Raw genomic sequence first — 16058 nt, forward strand, 5'->3', positions numbered from 1 at the left:
AGCATTCCTTTTTAGTACATATTTTAAGATCCCCAACATGTGCTGGTAAGAAGGGAAAATGTTACATTTTTATTATTATCCTTACAATCTAGTGGGACAAGAAAAACTGATAAAAGAATCCAAGTAAATGTAAATTTAAAACTGCAGTAAGTGGAATGAATGCATGGTGCTTTGACATTATTTTGAGGGTGAGTGACCTAGTCAAGGGAGGTCAAGAATGTCTTTTCCAAGTGTTGCATAGCATAAAAAAGAGCAAACTTCTTTGTATGAGTGGTGGAGAACTAGACAAATAAGTGTTTTGGTTCTAAATGCTCTACTCTGTTTGCTTCAGACATCACTTATGTCAACACTTCTGTTAATTCCTGTGTTACATCCAGAATATCTATCACATGATAAATCCACAAATGATGAATTACTAAGTAGCTCTGTTTAATCCTTAGTAAACATCTGAAGAGGTTGGTGATGAGTGTGATGATGGTTGTATACAGGGTTTATGTTAGATGGATGCTTAGGCCACTTCGGATGATGGTACACTTACAGTGTAGAGGTCTCTGAGGAAATCAGAGAACTACGGGAAGGTTTTTCTAGTTGGCTCTAATATTCTTGTAGTCAGATATGAAGCTGGTATACACATGAGGTTCTGGAAGAGGAATCACAGGCTGCTCTGCTGAGTATTGGGGATGCAATGGCAAAGACAGCTCAGACCCTGCCCTCGAGAGCTGAGAGTCTAGTTAGAGGGACAGTGAGCAATTTTGGGTCAAAGGGCTCGGTGGTGCAGTAGAGAAAATCACAACAGACAGTGGAAGACAAAGGAAGTGGGGCACTGGGAAGGCTTCAGAAGGGTCCAGAAAGGTGTTCATTATGTCTGTAGCATATGAGTTTAATATCAAGAAATGAATCTGGAGGTGTAAGTAAGAGGCCATGAAATGAAGGGCCTATACATCATGGTAAGGTATTCAGACTTTATCCTGAGGTCTTTAGGGAACCACTGAAAAAATATTTTGAAAGAAGAATAGCATTTTCTTTGCATCTTAGAGAGATCTCTCCAGTTAGAGGGTGGACAATGGATTGGAAAATGACAAGTAACAGGCCTTTGGCTTTACCTTGAAGCTGTCAGTTGTTGCTAGAGTCACAGATTTTTATTCTTGTAAGATGGCTCCTGTTTTATGTCACTTAAATATGATTTTAAATGATTAAAAATTTTCCCCCAAATTCGTGGGATCTAATCTTTAATAATAACTGATTTTTTTTCCTGCCAAGGATACTTTTTCTCAAAGATTCTTAATAAATGGTTGACAGATTTGGTTTTGTATTCCCCAGGCTGTCTTTGTTCCAATTCTCGTGCCATTTTGGTAAGCAGTGTAGTTGAGAAGATAAAAGATTGAATGGCCTTCAGTCTTTTTGAGGGTGCTTGGCCTCCAAAAGCAACTTGGAGGTTAATCATCTTTTTCACCTTGAATTCAAATTAATTTTTTTTGATTACTTATACATACTATACCCTGACATGTCCTAAAATGAACCAGAAATTGACTGATTCATTGGCTGTGTACCTGTTCTGCCATGGTGAGCAAGGTACTTGATTTTTTTGCGTGTCCATCTTCTCAAAAGCAACAGAGCAATAATCTTAGTTCTTGTGCCCTTGACAGAGCACACAGGTGACAGTGATTTTCATATGGAAGTGAGATCATAACGATGTTACGTTTCATTTATGGTAGAAGTACTTCTTTATAAGATGCTTATAAAGTAGTGAATAGTAATGAATTTGTTGTTTCATAATTTTTAAGTGACTGCAACAGAAAATCACAAATTTTGTGCAAAGCTCAAACTAATCTTTAAGTGGACACATTATAAAATAAACTTGAGAATAAAGTACTATCAAGAGCCAAAATGTTTTTAAAAGGTCATAAAGATACCCCTGATGAAAATTCTGTCCTGGTGAGTTGTGGGATGTTAGGTAAACAACATAGTCTCTCTGGGCCCCTGTTTCTTTATTTGTAAGATGAGAAAGAAATAGAGTTCTTTACTATCAGGGAAATTCTGAGTGTATGAACAAAATAGCCTAGAATTCCATGGGGTTTAATAACAATGTTGAGCATATCAGAATATTCATTCAAATAGTTTATTATGAAAATAAGTGAGGGCTAGAGATTTATATTTAGATTTTTTAGTAGACTCTTTGTAAAATTGTACTATACATTTTGTGTGATGAATTGAAATAGTCAGAATTTGAGTTCTTTTTTGAGATCCAAGGGAAACTGATCAAAGTAAAACTTTATAAAGTAAAATAACCAGTGATGGTCAGATGCAATGTTTTTGGTATAATTAGAAAACAAAACATCAGGATGTGCAATAGAAACCTCCAGAATCTTCAAGATAGAAAACATAATGTCAAAATCATAACAGAAGGCATGGTTCAGGAATTGTTTAATAACCAGAACTTACCCTCCCATTCATGCTTCTTATGGAGCCAATTTGTGTAATATAACAATAAACAGCATCATAATTGTTTTAGAATCATGTGCTTTCTGTGGAACAGATTTAAACTACATCACCTACTTATTCAAATACCTAGATCCAAGGGACTATTGGCTTTCTCCAAAATCAGTCCCCATTAGTGATAGTCAAAGGAATGCATAGGTCTTATGGGTGGTAAATAAGTTCTAGAAATGTTTTCAATGAGGTGGCATTTTAGAGTAAATATCCAGCATCCCTAGGGCAATCTCCTTGAAGAAGATGCAGCTCATATACTTTATGGGCATAAAGGATTACCAAGTGCTTTTCCTCTGAAATAAGTCTCTAAATACAATTGCTATTGATAGTTATTTGTTTTATATATAAAAGGAGCTTGTTTAATAATAGGACAAATTACCATTTATGTGGCCTTGACTATAATTTAGTAAATGGGATAAGTTGAACTTTGGATTGTTTTTAGTAGTTGCATACAAGTATCTTTTTTTTAGTGATGGCTATTTGTAAATCTTTCAGAATATTCTGAGGAAAGGAGGCCATACAGAAATTGAACCTCAGCATTTCTTTCAAGCTTTTCACAGAGAGAATGATACCCTGATGGTCATCATCAGAAATGAAGATATATCATCACATTTGCATCAAGTAGGTTTGGAAATATTCTTAAAAAAGAAATGAATTCCAGGCATTTTATATATATATAGTAATTATCAGGTGCTTCATTGCCCTTTTTATTTAGAGAAGAAATTAAAACACATTACCAGTGCATCTTTGAGTGGGAAGATAATAGGATCAGAATGGTGTACAGTGTTATACTACCACAAAGGTATTTGTAAGGCAAATTATATTTCAAGTCCTTGTAATATTTCCTTTTAAAGTAAGATTTCTTATTGATAAATATCAAGAAATGCAGGTTGATGTCTCAGATGAGAAAATTTACCATTATCTAACCTCTTTTCATAGTTCTCCCTAACTTAATGTGAAAATTTTCTTAACTTTCTGAAAACTGATAGATATGGAAACAGAAGCTGAAAAATAGACTGAGTCCTCAGTTTAATTTTAATCTTTTATGTGCTCCCTAATTATATTCATAGATTTGGAAATAGAAACCTAGACCTATCTTTTCTATATCGCAACTGGACCTCCTATTTTCTAGGTTATACCTTTGTTATGATATTGAGCCATCAGGTAAATAAACTAAGTTATCATCCTGCTGTTGTCAGTAGGTAGTAACCCAAACCCTTACAGCACTGACACTGATGTGTAAGCCTGAGACAAGGGAATGATGAGGTGAATTTATGTGACATGGCTAATTACAGGCCCCAAAACCTCAGGTATACTCTTACCTCACTAAATTATTTCCACTGCCTACTTTTGGGAATTTTAGAGAGCTCTTTTTAGTTAACCAAATTTAGTGAGTTTGCAGCAATGGAAGATGAACTGAGTTACTATTTCTGCATGTGGCAAAATGATCAAAAGGTTATTTTCAGCTGTTCTTCGAACCTTGAACCTTGGGTAGAAAAGTGACAAAAGGGAAGTGCTTAAGAAGACATGACCCAATGAACTTTTCTTCACTGAGGGGTCATTTTACGTTTAACAGATTCCTTCCTTGTTGAAGCTGAAGCATTTACCCAGTGTCATCTTTGCTGGAGCAGACAGCCCTGAAGATGTGCTTGATAACACCTACCAAGAGCTCTTTCGTACAGGAGGCTTTGTGGTATCAGATGACAAAATATTAGAAACTTTAACATTAGGTTGGTCTTTTATTTTCCTCTCATTTCTTTCATTTTCCTCTCGTTTCTTTCTTTGAAATTAGTCAAACAATTTCTTCTCAAGTATTAGATCATTAAAAAATTTTTTTTCTTTTCTCTTCCTCTTAGTAGTGCATCTAAACTCCTATTCATATAAATTTGAGATTTTGTTGTATTTAACTCTTTCACTTGCCATGTCAAGTTAGCTACATATTAATTTGTTTAGAATCAGCTCTCCATTTCTATTGCCTTCACATCTACCATCTTGTTGATATCATGGAAATATAAAAGACGGTTACTAAAAGTCTTCTTGATTATCTGCTTAAACATAAACATGTAATTTATGTACTTCAGGGCACTGAAATGGCATAGAAGAATTCTAGAGCATAGGGTAGACACTTACATACAATCAAAACGTGCCCTGGCTCTGATGTCACTTTAGAACCAAATGAGGATACATTTATGAGTAGGAGTCCCTGAGTTGAGGGGTCATAGGTTGCTATATTTTTGAAATGCATTATATACTTGTGAGAATGAGTTAATGCCCTCCCACATAAATGGCAATGATGGTGGTATACACTCAAAGATAGGGTTTTACTTTTTACAAGACTTTGCACCAAACGAAAAAAAAAAAAAACCTCTTAAACACATCTTCTCTTGCAAACTTATTCTGTTCTTCAGTTCAACTGAAAGAAATTGTCAAAATCCTTGAAAAACTAAATGGAAATGGAAGGTGGAAGTGGTTGCTTCACCATAGGGAAAATAAAAAGCTAAAAGAAGATGTAAGGTAAGGCCTTTATGTGTGTGTGTAATTTTCCCTTTCCCTTCCCCTTCTCTTTTACTAGAAGAGGGTGGAAATAACATGATTCATCCTGAAATGTTCACTCTGCTCTAGACCAGTGTTACTCCAAGTGCTGGTCTACAGTGAGATAAGCTCGTGGCGGAAGGTAAAGCACCCACATCACTAGGCCCACTGCTGAGGTCTACTGACCGTTTTTTGGATATTGTTTTTCAGCAGGGCTTTCAGTGAAGGAAGGTGTGTGTTACCACCATAATAAATGGTTCATAGGCACCTACTTTTGAGTGGCATGTCTCTAAACTAGTAGTAACCTAGGAATCATAAAATTTCACGAGTTCTATGCAGGCTCTTTTCTGTGAACCGTAAAATTAAATTTAAATATGGGCTTGCCATCTTAATGCTGTTTGGAATATTCATTTATATATTAAGTTGTCACAGTTAATATGACGGTTGGAAAAATTAAGACCAGACTCTATCCTTAACTAAATTTTACCCTTTTGCAATAAGAGAAAATATAACTCCTTAAAATCTACAGTTGTGCTGGTGGGGTAGCTCTTCCATATCAAAGAAGTGCTTCCAAATCCTCTGTGAGATTGGTCAAAAAAATAAAATGTAAAATTGAGTCTGGAGCTCCAGACACATGCTGGAAAAAGACAGATTTGATAATCCATTTGTTATATAATGACTATTTATATAGATCACATCATTTAAACTTTCTATCTGGGGATAGACAGTAAATCCTCATTTACTGTTGTGGAAGTTGAAGTCCGAGAGGGTAAGTAAGCTGATGCAGGTCAAATAGGTAGTAAGTTTTGAAGCTGGGCTTCAAACATTTATCTGTAAATGTTTATCTCTAAAATGATAATTCTTTTCTATTTACCATACTGCTTTCTCCAAAGTAAAACAAACCTACAAGAGATGATACCTGAAATTGCAGAAGCACATGATATCTTTAAAGGAAAGATGGCTAGGACTAGAACTTCAGAAAAGGTTTTTACTTAGGAGAGGAACTAGTAAAGGAGGAAAAGAAAGAACAGAGATTGGAATAGAACCAAGAATTTTGTCAAGGAAGGTAAGAAAGGACTATTTAAAGGAGCAGACAATTAACCAGCACTTTAGGAGATTTCAGCTTCAGTAATAACTAGAGAAGCAAATTAAAGCTCTGCATTTCTACAGCATACCTATAAAATAAGTAGGAATTTTTTAAATTTAGCATTTTTAGGATGACTTTGGGTAAACAGAAACGGATTACAATCAGAACTGTAATGTGCTCCTCAAATTGTACTAATCTGGCATTATGTAACAGGCATCACAAACTCATCATGTTCTTTGACCTTTTGGGGAATTTATCCAAAACTAAAACAGTAAAGCCTAGATCTTTAAAACCACTATTTTTACAAACATAGCTATGGGTGCTATCAGTAATTTGAAAATCAACCTCAAATCTATCTCAAAGCAAATATAAGAGACAGACATATGGACCATATAGATCTATAGACTGATTTCAGTTTATACAAAATAATGCCACACACAATAAGTAGAAGCATATAAAGTCTCTGCACAGTTAGAAAGGTAATAGATAAAAGTTGGTATCTTAAAACTATGTACAGTATTATGCTGATCATATAAAAAGAAATTTATATATACATAGGGAAAAAAACAGGAAGAAAATTCATCATCATGATGTTAATGGTGATTATCACTAGGGTTATGGGAATTATGTGTGATTTTGGTTTTCTCCAACAAGCAGGAGAGAGAATATAAGCAATGGAGAGAGAGAATCAAGAGCAGAGATAGAGACGTTAAAAAGTTAAACATAGATTAAACGATTTCATCTTCCTCTTTTAGAGGGAGAAAAAGATAAGCAGTTGACTTATCGCTGCTACCATAATTTTAATGAAATTGGTCATGATTTGACCAAAAATTATGAGTATAGAGTAGAGGTTTTGAGGAGATGAAAAGATTTGGTACCATTGCTGTATAATATAGAATGCAGTAAGGGGTCCAATAGGAATTAATAAAGACTTGCCAAGCAACATTTCTGGAAGTCATAGTAGCTAAACATGTGATGTCTCTTGTTTGGAATGAGGCTTTTATTTAACATCTCTTTCTACAAAAGGAATAAGTACAGTTGTAATGTTTTGAGTCATTTTACTCACAAAGATAATAGTATACATCACAATCTTTTTTTTTCCTGTAGTGCCTGTCAGAGTGCTCAACAGATATGTTTGCTGATTGGTGTTAAAGATTACTTATAAATATTAAAGATTTCTTATTAAAGAAACTTATCTGTATCAGTTTGTTTTGGAAGTTATTCTTATGTTTCTGTGATGCATCTCTTCTCATCTACAGGAGAGTGACTGCTAGGAAGCAAAGTGTATTTTGAAAAAGAAAATCCAGAAGAGAAGGGTCTCTAAGAGTTTGATTGTATTAATACAAGTGGTTAAAGAATATTAAGTTCATTGAAGGCAAGGAAAAGTCTAGGAATGAAGCAATTGAAAATTAAGGTTTAGTACAAAATAACCTGTAATCAGCTTACAGTGAATATAAATTTGGTTGTTAACATTTTTATGTATTTTCCAGAGTGGATTCAATTGCACATAAAAAGAACTTAATACTGAAATCATCTCAGAGTGCAAATATCATTGAATTGCTTCATTATCACCAGTGTGATTCCCGATCTTCAAGAAAAGCAGAATATTTAAAATGTCTAGTAAACCTGCAAACTCAGCATATTGATGCCAGGTTTGCTGTCTTCCTAACAGGTAAAGTCAGCCAGAGTTCTGCCTCGTTGTCATTCCCCAGTTAACACCAAAATAAGTCAGCTCTACAAATATCCTTCCAAAATAGTCATTGGATACCATAAGATGAATCCGTCCCACAACTGGCAACCAAGAGTAAACTTTTAGCCTGGTGTTTTAATCAACCCACCTAAGGCAAGAGGAGTGCCTGGGTTATTTGTATATCTAGGAAAGCTATTAGTCCTCTAATATAGTTTTTTTAATTAAGTTAAACAGTTCCTATAAGTACTTATCCAATTTTATGCCTATCTCTAATTTTTAATGTCTTATGTGAATTTTATCCAGGCTTTTTAAGGCTTTTAAGGAATGACTGTCATTTATCAGTGGTTTTCAGTATTCATCCCAAAACTACCCCCTCCCCACGTGGAGGCAGCTGCTCCCAAAGCTTCAAGTCTTTTTCTTACTTTAAACCAGACACCTTCCCACCGCTACCACATGTATTAGGGAGTTCCACATAAGATTTCTTTTTTAAAATAAAAGGGGTTCTGCTGCTTTAAAAAACCTACATTAGTAATTTTTTTTCACAAAAATTATTTTTCCCTTTTACAGAGAAGCCTACTGTCTCCAGAGACGTCTTTGAAAATAGTGGAATCCTTGTTACAGATGTAAATAACTTTATTGAAAATATACAAAAAGTAGCAGCTCCATTTAAGAGTAGCTATTGGTAAGAATGTTTTTTACATAGCTCTCCCACGTAGGTGGAATTGTTGACATCTGTGATTGAACCAACTGTTTGAAAACTCTCTATTCTTTACCTTCTAGATGATTCTATAAATTTAAAATGTTTGTTTATTTAGGGGTAGTACTGTTAGTTGGCATAAATGGGAATTTCTGAAGTATCGTTCATGAAATAAGTAACCTTCTTCAGATTACCCATTTTATCTAAATGTGCATTTTCACTTTTTGTTGACCTGCATTGCCAGAACAAAAGATAATGATAAGATACATAGGGGCTTTACCCATTAGGTTGCATCTCGTTTGTAAAATATTTCTTGATCGTTTTTTTTAAGATGGAATTATTACCAATTTTGTGTTTATCCAGGTGATTCACAACTGCAGCTTGCTAAGCCATGGATGATGCCAACAACAACTTAGTATTTTCCTTTTTTTTTGGAAAAACTTTGAGATACACACAGTCTTCTCATATTTGAAAAATCACTGTTCTACAACTTGGAGGAAAAGTTTTTCTTCTTTCATTATTTTATATTTTGCTAAATGACTTCACAGTAGCACAAAAGTCATCCATTAGCTTTGGGTTGCAGTGTTAAATACTGTTGTTTTAAATTATTTTCATTTTAAACAGATTGCTTTCAAAGCTATTAATTAATTGAGGTTAGTATTAAAAATAAGAATTCTAACGTTTTACTTGGTAAGTCTGTCTTTACAAATAGCATTGTTTTTGCATGTTAATGCCAGTCAGGCATGTGTAACACATGTTATGGTCCGATTTAAAGGTTTGTCCACCCTTTTAAAAACTATAATCCTACATGGATTCATTTGCTATTTAAGCAACACTACATAAAAGTAAACATTTTTTCCTAAATGGTACAAATTTATTATAAATTGTCATTTTCCACTTATTCAGTTTTTGTAAATAGTGCACTACAAAATCAGTCCTCTGAGGAAGAAATAATCATATATTTATGATATTAGAAATAATTTCTACAGTAATCTTTAAAACTCAAAAACAAGCAAAAAATTTGTAAGGTACCTAGTATCTATTTGGAGCAAAGACTTTTGTAACAAATGGTTCCTTTTTTAATAAAGACAACTAAAAAATGACTCAACTGTTTCTGTAATGACTTTATAGCAAAAATTGAACTTGTAGGGAATGTTTTGGCAACTTTTAGGCCATTTAGAGCAGGAATAAGTAGATTGCAGAGAAATCCTACCATTTATGTCATTTTGGCCCTGAATCTGTTAGTCTAAGGACCCAGTGCTTGTTGGTGTGCTTTCCCTTCCGACAGTAAACTGCACTGAGCAGCAGGCTACAGAAAGAGGAAGTAAGTAGCTTCTTTTCACCTGGCCTTTTTGTGGGGTTATATTAGACCTGTATAGAAACTTCTTTCAAAAATCATAATTCTTAAACAAAAATGCCACATTATTTTCTCAGGAACAAGACTGAGTTTTAGTTATTGATGCTATCTCTTTGCCTAGAAACGCAATCATTTTATTGTTTCCCTCCAAAATAAGACTCTAATAAGTAGTACATTGGATTAATTTCAAAGTACTAAGGAACAGGAAACTAGCATAATTGAGCATCTACTACCTTCCAGGCACTGTCTGATGTAACTCATCTTCTAAATTGTACCTCACAATGGTAATCTCCCCTCACTGAAAAGCCTTTGACAAGGCCATCTGCCCCGGTCTCCATACCACCATTTCTAGAACTGTTTGAATACTGAGCAAAACCACATAGTAATATGTCTCCCCTGGACTGAGTGCTCTTCCAGAAACCATGCTTCAGTCATCTTGGTGCCCTTACTGGCCTGGCACATAAGAAGGTATTCAAATCAATACGCTGAACAAAGAATGTGAAAATGTTTTTTTCTTTTCACTTACTACTAACCCAGCTTGTCTCTTTACTTGCCTTAATAGTTCATAATTTGAAGCATTATGGGAAGGGAAAAGTTGCTGGAATTTAGATAATTTTATCACATAGCTAAACCAGTGATTTTCAACCAGGGGCAATTTTGCCCTCCAAGGAACATTTTGCAATGTCTGGAGACATTTCTGGTTGTCACAACTAGGGCGGTGCTACTGGCACCTTGTGAGTAGAGGCCAGAGATGTGGCTAAGCATCCTACAAAGCACAAGACAGCCCTCCACAACAAAGAATTATCCAGCCCAAAATGTCAGTAGTGTGAGGGTGAGAAATTCGGAGCTAAAGTTATCACTTCAACAATCTGAGTAACAATCTAAATTACATGAATCCCTTTAACACATCATCTACCTTAGTCAGTTTCCTTCATTCTCAATTTTAAGAGTCAATATTCAAGCTAAGAAAATATAGTTAACGTACATCATTCATCTGTGGTTAATAATGCTATACACACACACAGTGTAAGATTCAAACTACCTAGGGGAAAGTGGGTACCAGTAAAAATTACTTCTAACTGCAGTTTAAATTACACGGAAATAATACTAAAGCACCTATTTCATCTGGCAGAATGTATTTATTTTCTGTTATCTTATAATTGCTTATATTTCTGGGGAAAATAATAGTTCTAAACCACTACTAAGGAAAATCTAGAGTCCAATAATTAAATTGTGTCAAGAATCTAATTTTGGGGTCTAGTGCCAGTGAAGCTGTCCACCACACAGGAGACTGCACATACTATTAGCTGCTGAGCCCTTGACTCAGGCATCACTCTTGGCACCAGTTGCAGCTCTACTAAAGGAAAGAAGAGGCAGCCCAGCTGTGCCATACTGTTACAATACTTAGTTCACAGCTCCTACACATCACACAAACAGACCAATAAGCAGGGTGCTAGTTTCCAGAGTTTGGCTTTATTTTGCAGTACAGAAATCATTTGGAGCCATTTTGAGACAGACATCATTGAAGTAGAGGCTCTGTCAAATCAATACTGCATTGCAGCTTGGTCCATTGAAGAAGCCACACCTGGGATATAAGATGTTTCTCGTTTTGCCTGCTTTATGACAGGTTTTTCCCCCCTTTCTCTCATCAGTTTTATTAGGCTAAAACACCACAAGGTGCCATTAGTCCATCCAAATGACTCAAATCTGGAGTTTGGTTGGAATTCTCCCATATTAACCAAATTTGTGGCTTTGGTATTTGGGCACTGTCATAATACTTGACATAACATAAAATGTAAAATTATAGGGAAAACTTAGGGATGCCCTCCCAAATTATGAAGTATTCCATTTACAATCTCCAAAATATCAAGAGGACAGATGGCACACAAATCATACTGATCCAGCTCTTGAGCAGCAGAAGCACATAATTGCAAAGGCTACAATGATTAAAAGATACAAATACTGTATCAGGATCTCTGTCGGCATTTCAGTGTTTTTGTTTTTTAACTGATCCTTCACTAGGGAAAAAAAGCCAGTATTAGTTAAATTGAACAGAATGTGGTAACCTGCCAATTCTGAATAGCCACTCCATGGAAACAAGTTAATACATGATATTAAAAAGGTGAAGGGAAGGAATATTTACTGGTACAGTACTCTTCCATCTCTCAGCTTTGATTATAAAAACAGGCTTTACAATATTGATTTCATACAATATGCATTATTTGCCAAATTTAAAACTTGTCCTAATTAGATAATAACATGTTTACTGCTGTTCGTCTTCCCCATGGATGTCATTTTTCTTGCGCTTCATTTCTTCAAAGTCAAACTCTGATCCTGTCATCCTCTTATAGATGTCTTTAATGTCATCACAGGTTGTCTCAAAGTGAGTTGTAGCATCATAAGTGCGGGAAATAAAGATCTGAAAATAAAAATCATAAAGACTTAAAAGTGTTTGGGGATGTCTCCCAGTAAAGCCTGATAATGCCTGTTTCTGATCTCCACACTTACCTGGCTCTCTGTTCCCAAATCTTTTGGTACAAGGAGATCACTGATGCTAACAAATCTGGAGGAAAAAAAGAATTGTCAGCAGGTTAGCTGACCCCATACTCAATCACTGCTTTGCCTGAATTCTAAAACTCAAGGGATGAGACTGGGAGCGATGATATACTTTTCAATAAGGATTCCCATTCAGCAGCCAAGGGCTGCTTTCATTTTTCTCATTCACCCCAGCATGGAACTGAAATCAAAGAATTTAGTCCACATAAATAAATCACTTACTTCTGTTCAATCGGTTCCAAAAGCTCCAAAGCTGGTCTGATTTCTTTCTCAGGTTCTTTGGTTTCCACAGTTGTGCTAACTATGGCAATATACTTCCCTTGTGCTGCCACATTGTGTGCAAAAGAAATCATGCACACATAGATATCTAAAAATAAATAATACCATCTCATTTCCTCAAGTTTGTAAATCTTAAGACAATTGTAACTCAGGTTTCCCCCACATTTCAGTCACATGTGAACTTAAATAACTTGGAATAGTCTATTCTTCTACTTAAGTTCTATATGGAAACAGAGTCATACATAAAGTATACAAATAATTTAACAACTAGAATTTCTTTGAAACTATTAAAGATGAAAGATCTTTGTTGCAGTGAATTATTGGACTTGGAAATGCGATTTCTGCTCCCAGCTCTGTCACAGCTACCTGGGAAAAACCTGGCAAATCACATTAACTACTCTGGGATCTTTTTCCTCTGGACCCTGCATTTTGAAGGATTTTGAACAGTTAAGAAAAGGATATATTAAGGGCTAATTTCCCCATTTATTAAAGTAATATAAAATTGCAGATCAGTATAAACTGTTCTTGACTTGAGTATAATAAAGTGATACAACTCCAGAGATTCTACTTGGTCTGTACTATTCTAAGTAACTGTACAATTTCCAAAACAAAATAATTATTGGACTTCCCCTATTCTTTATAGATTTTCACAAGCCCACTAACCTGCTTGGGAACCACTGAAAGATTAGCTTAGTCTAAGTCCTTTTATTCTTAGTGACAATCTTCTCTGATTTTATTTTCTTATATAGAAAAATACCATAATACAGTGCTTAACTTCTATTTAAAAGCCAATAACCTCTTTTAAGTTGAATTTCAGATAAAAGATTTAGGGCTTCTAGTTGGAAGACAGGAACACCTATTGGTTGAAAATAACTGCTTAAAGCAAATACATCAGAATTGTGATTTGAGAGCCAAGGCCTGATCTTGATTGCAGAAATAAAAGTTGTTTTCTAAAAATCACATTAAGTATGCTGTGGAGTCAGTTGGAGAAGCATAAACCTCTATGGCACAAGTCAGAACTCAGAGTCTGTCTAGTTCATCTAGCCCAGCTCTTTTATTCTACAGGTCCAAAGTGATGGATGAAAGTCAGACAGAAATGGGATCAGACCCTGGACTTGTCTGTTTCAACATATGTAAATAAAGGTCTCTTCAGTATATAAAAATACGTTATTTAAAATACATAATATAGCATATAAAATTAGGAATTTGGATAAAACACAAAGCAAATTAACACAAATCCACAAACATCTGTTAGTATTCAAAACCCACCTGATTTCCGATTCACTTGGTTCTGGGGAATAATGATCTGGCATGAGTTGGCATCGTTCGTGTTCTTGATTGGGTGGCTTAGGATGCATATAGCTCTGATCACCTGGCCCACTTTTTGTACCCGATCTTTTACATAACTAGGATCACAGATGAGCTGCTTACAGCGAGCAATCTGTAATTAAACATTTAAAAAGACTTGATAGTCAATGTCCATGGTATTTTTTAAACAGTATATTGATGCAATTTTCCCCTGAAAATGGTCTGTTATCTTCATGACCTAATAAAAGAGTTAACTATAGATATTTATTTAACTGTAGATAACCAGGATTGCCAAGATCCCTACAAATTCTCCTTAAATAGACACATAAATTACAATCCTATTTTAAAAATAGGAGAAGTGTTACATAGTGTTCAAGAATGTAAGTTTTAAAATTGGGCAGATCAAGGTTCAAATCTTGGTGCTATATAACTTCTATGTTGTGGCTAGGATTGAATAGTATCTATAAGAACTGTCATGATATGAACACGCATATATACTATATACCTGATATATAGTAAATGCTCAAAAAATATTAGTATTGTAAACATACCAAAATCATTATCTTAAGGCTATACTTTCTGAGTAAAAATTTAGTTGCAAGATAAATGGCATAACCTGCCAGATCTATAGTATTATAGCCCCCTTCCCTCATATCAAAGCCCTGAAAGGAGGAGATGAAAAAAAATGGGAATAAAGGAGACTTTTGAGATATCAGATTAAAGCATTTGTTCATGACTCCTTAAATCCTATTACACTCAAGGTACAAGGTAGTTACAGTTGATCTACCACAACAATTAAGGTACAGATGGGCAACTACTGAAAGAAAATTATGTGGTTGGTCCTTAACCCATGGAATACTACCAGAAATACCAAAATATTTTTTTTAAATTTAGTTTCTGAGTTTCTTTTTTGAGCATCTCTAACTATTTGTAAGGATTGATATTTAATGACTTTTATTCTTTTTCAGAGGTCTTCTAAAAAAGCAGTGAAAATTATTCTTAGGGTCCTACTGAACCTTTTAATAAATCTAAGTGATGGAATCTTAGTGATATTTCTCCTATCTTGAAACATTTGGTTATTTCATCCTCTTAGAAATTAAATTAAAAAAACAGATGACAGAACGGATTAGAAAGACGAGGCAACAGTGAATAAAATCTCATTCTTCAATTTTCTAATTATATTGCCCAAAATGTAACTTCTTAAAAGAACATATAAAAGAAGAGACACCGTTTTTTATAGTCCACTTTTAGTTTTTATAAACACAGCTGAGAGGCACATTTGTCATTTCCCGCCCATACTGGGCAAAGAGAAGAAAACTGACAAAGGAAGATGTCTGATTTCTCTTTGTAGTCTGTAATGTCATTTAAAGTAGACAAGCCAATCATACAGTGACAGAGTCAAGATGAAAGGATGTTATAAAGAAATTGCTTGGAGGTTATTCACTAAGATATATGGCCTAACTCATAGATAACAACACTTAAAAAGGTAAAAATACCTATCAAAAAATATAGAATGCTAAGGTCCTCTGGCACAGGGATTATATCCCAAGGTGGATTACATTTGAGGGCTGTGAAGACAAAATGCCTTGGTTCAAATTCCACCTTGGCCATTCACTTGATTGTGTATCTTTGTGTAAGTTGCTTAATCTAAGCCTCGGCTGTAAATTGGAGACAGGTGGAAACACGATTGGTGTGAAGAATAAATGACATAATCCACATAAAGCATTTGCTTGTTGCTTCACTATTAGTCTCTTGTGACCTAGGCCAGTCCTGTAATTTTCTCCTTATGTGCATTCATCCCTTTAAACTGGCTACCAAAATCCAATCTCAACTCATTTCCAGGAAGTGTCTGCATTCCCACACAGCTCAACGTTTCCGGTTAAAAACATAAAGCTTAGATTTTTAGAATTTCAGGCACAGACGATAAAGCAGGATTTGGGAGCAAATCCTTTACTGAAAGAACTGCTGAAGAGAGTACCTGAGTCAAATGGCAGAAGAATTAATTAAGCAGTTTGAGGATAAAAAGAAAAGAATGGATCCCCACCCACCCACCCCGTAAAGT

At 34.9% G+C, this 16058-nt stretch overlaps 2 protein-coding genes across 7 annotated transcripts in view; one reads left to right on the plus strand and one right to left on the minus strand.

Annotated features, from left to right (window-relative positions):
• The window catches only part of TASOR2 (transcription activation suppressor family member 2), an 84464-nt gene extending 74850 nt beyond the window's left edge, over positions 1 to 9614 (plus strand). For 4 of the 6 annotated variants that reach the window (XM_037847907.1, XM_037847906.1, XM_037847904.1 and 1 more), the window contains 6 exons: positions 2986 to 3111; positions 4067 to 4220; positions 4899 to 5004; positions 7600 to 7781; positions 8367 to 8481; positions 8860 to 9614. In XM_037847907.1, the coding sequence (XP_037703835.1) occupies positions 2986 to 3111; positions 4067 to 4220; positions 4899 to 5004; positions 7600 to 7781; positions 8367 to 8481; positions 8860 to 8863 (687 nt within the window). In that variant the 3' untranslated portion in view covers positions 8864 to 9614. Of the gene's footprint in view, positions 1 to 2985; positions 3112 to 4066; positions 4221 to 4898; positions 5005 to 7599; positions 7782 to 8366; positions 8486 to 8859 lie in introns of those variants that run through there. The other 2 variants (XM_037847905.1, XM_037847909.1) reach the window with 2 other exon arrangements.
• Positions 9615 to 11306: 1692 nt separating this feature from the next.
• GDI2 (GDP dissociation inhibitor 2) overlaps positions 11307 to 16058 on the minus strand; it is a 48191-nt gene continuing 43439 nt past the window's right edge. Inside the window, exons 8-11 of the mRNA XM_037847910.1 lie at positions 13958 to 14129; positions 12632 to 12776; positions 12362 to 12416; positions 11307 to 12272 (exon numbers count right to left, since the gene is read on the minus strand). Of these exons, the coding sequence (XP_037703838.1) occupies positions 12117 to 12272; positions 12362 to 12416; positions 12632 to 12776; positions 13958 to 14129 (528 nt within the window). The 3' untranslated portion in view covers positions 11307 to 12116. The remainder of the gene's footprint in view (positions 12273 to 12361; positions 12417 to 12631; positions 12777 to 13957; positions 14130 to 16058) is intronic.

This window comes from Choloepus didactylus, chromosome 8 (assembly GCF_015220235.1).
Source record: "Choloepus didactylus isolate mChoDid1 chromosome 8, mChoDid1.pri, whole genome shotgun sequence".
NCBI classification, from domain to species: domain Eukaryota; kingdom Metazoa; phylum Chordata; class Mammalia; order Pilosa; family Megalonychidae; genus Choloepus; species Choloepus didactylus.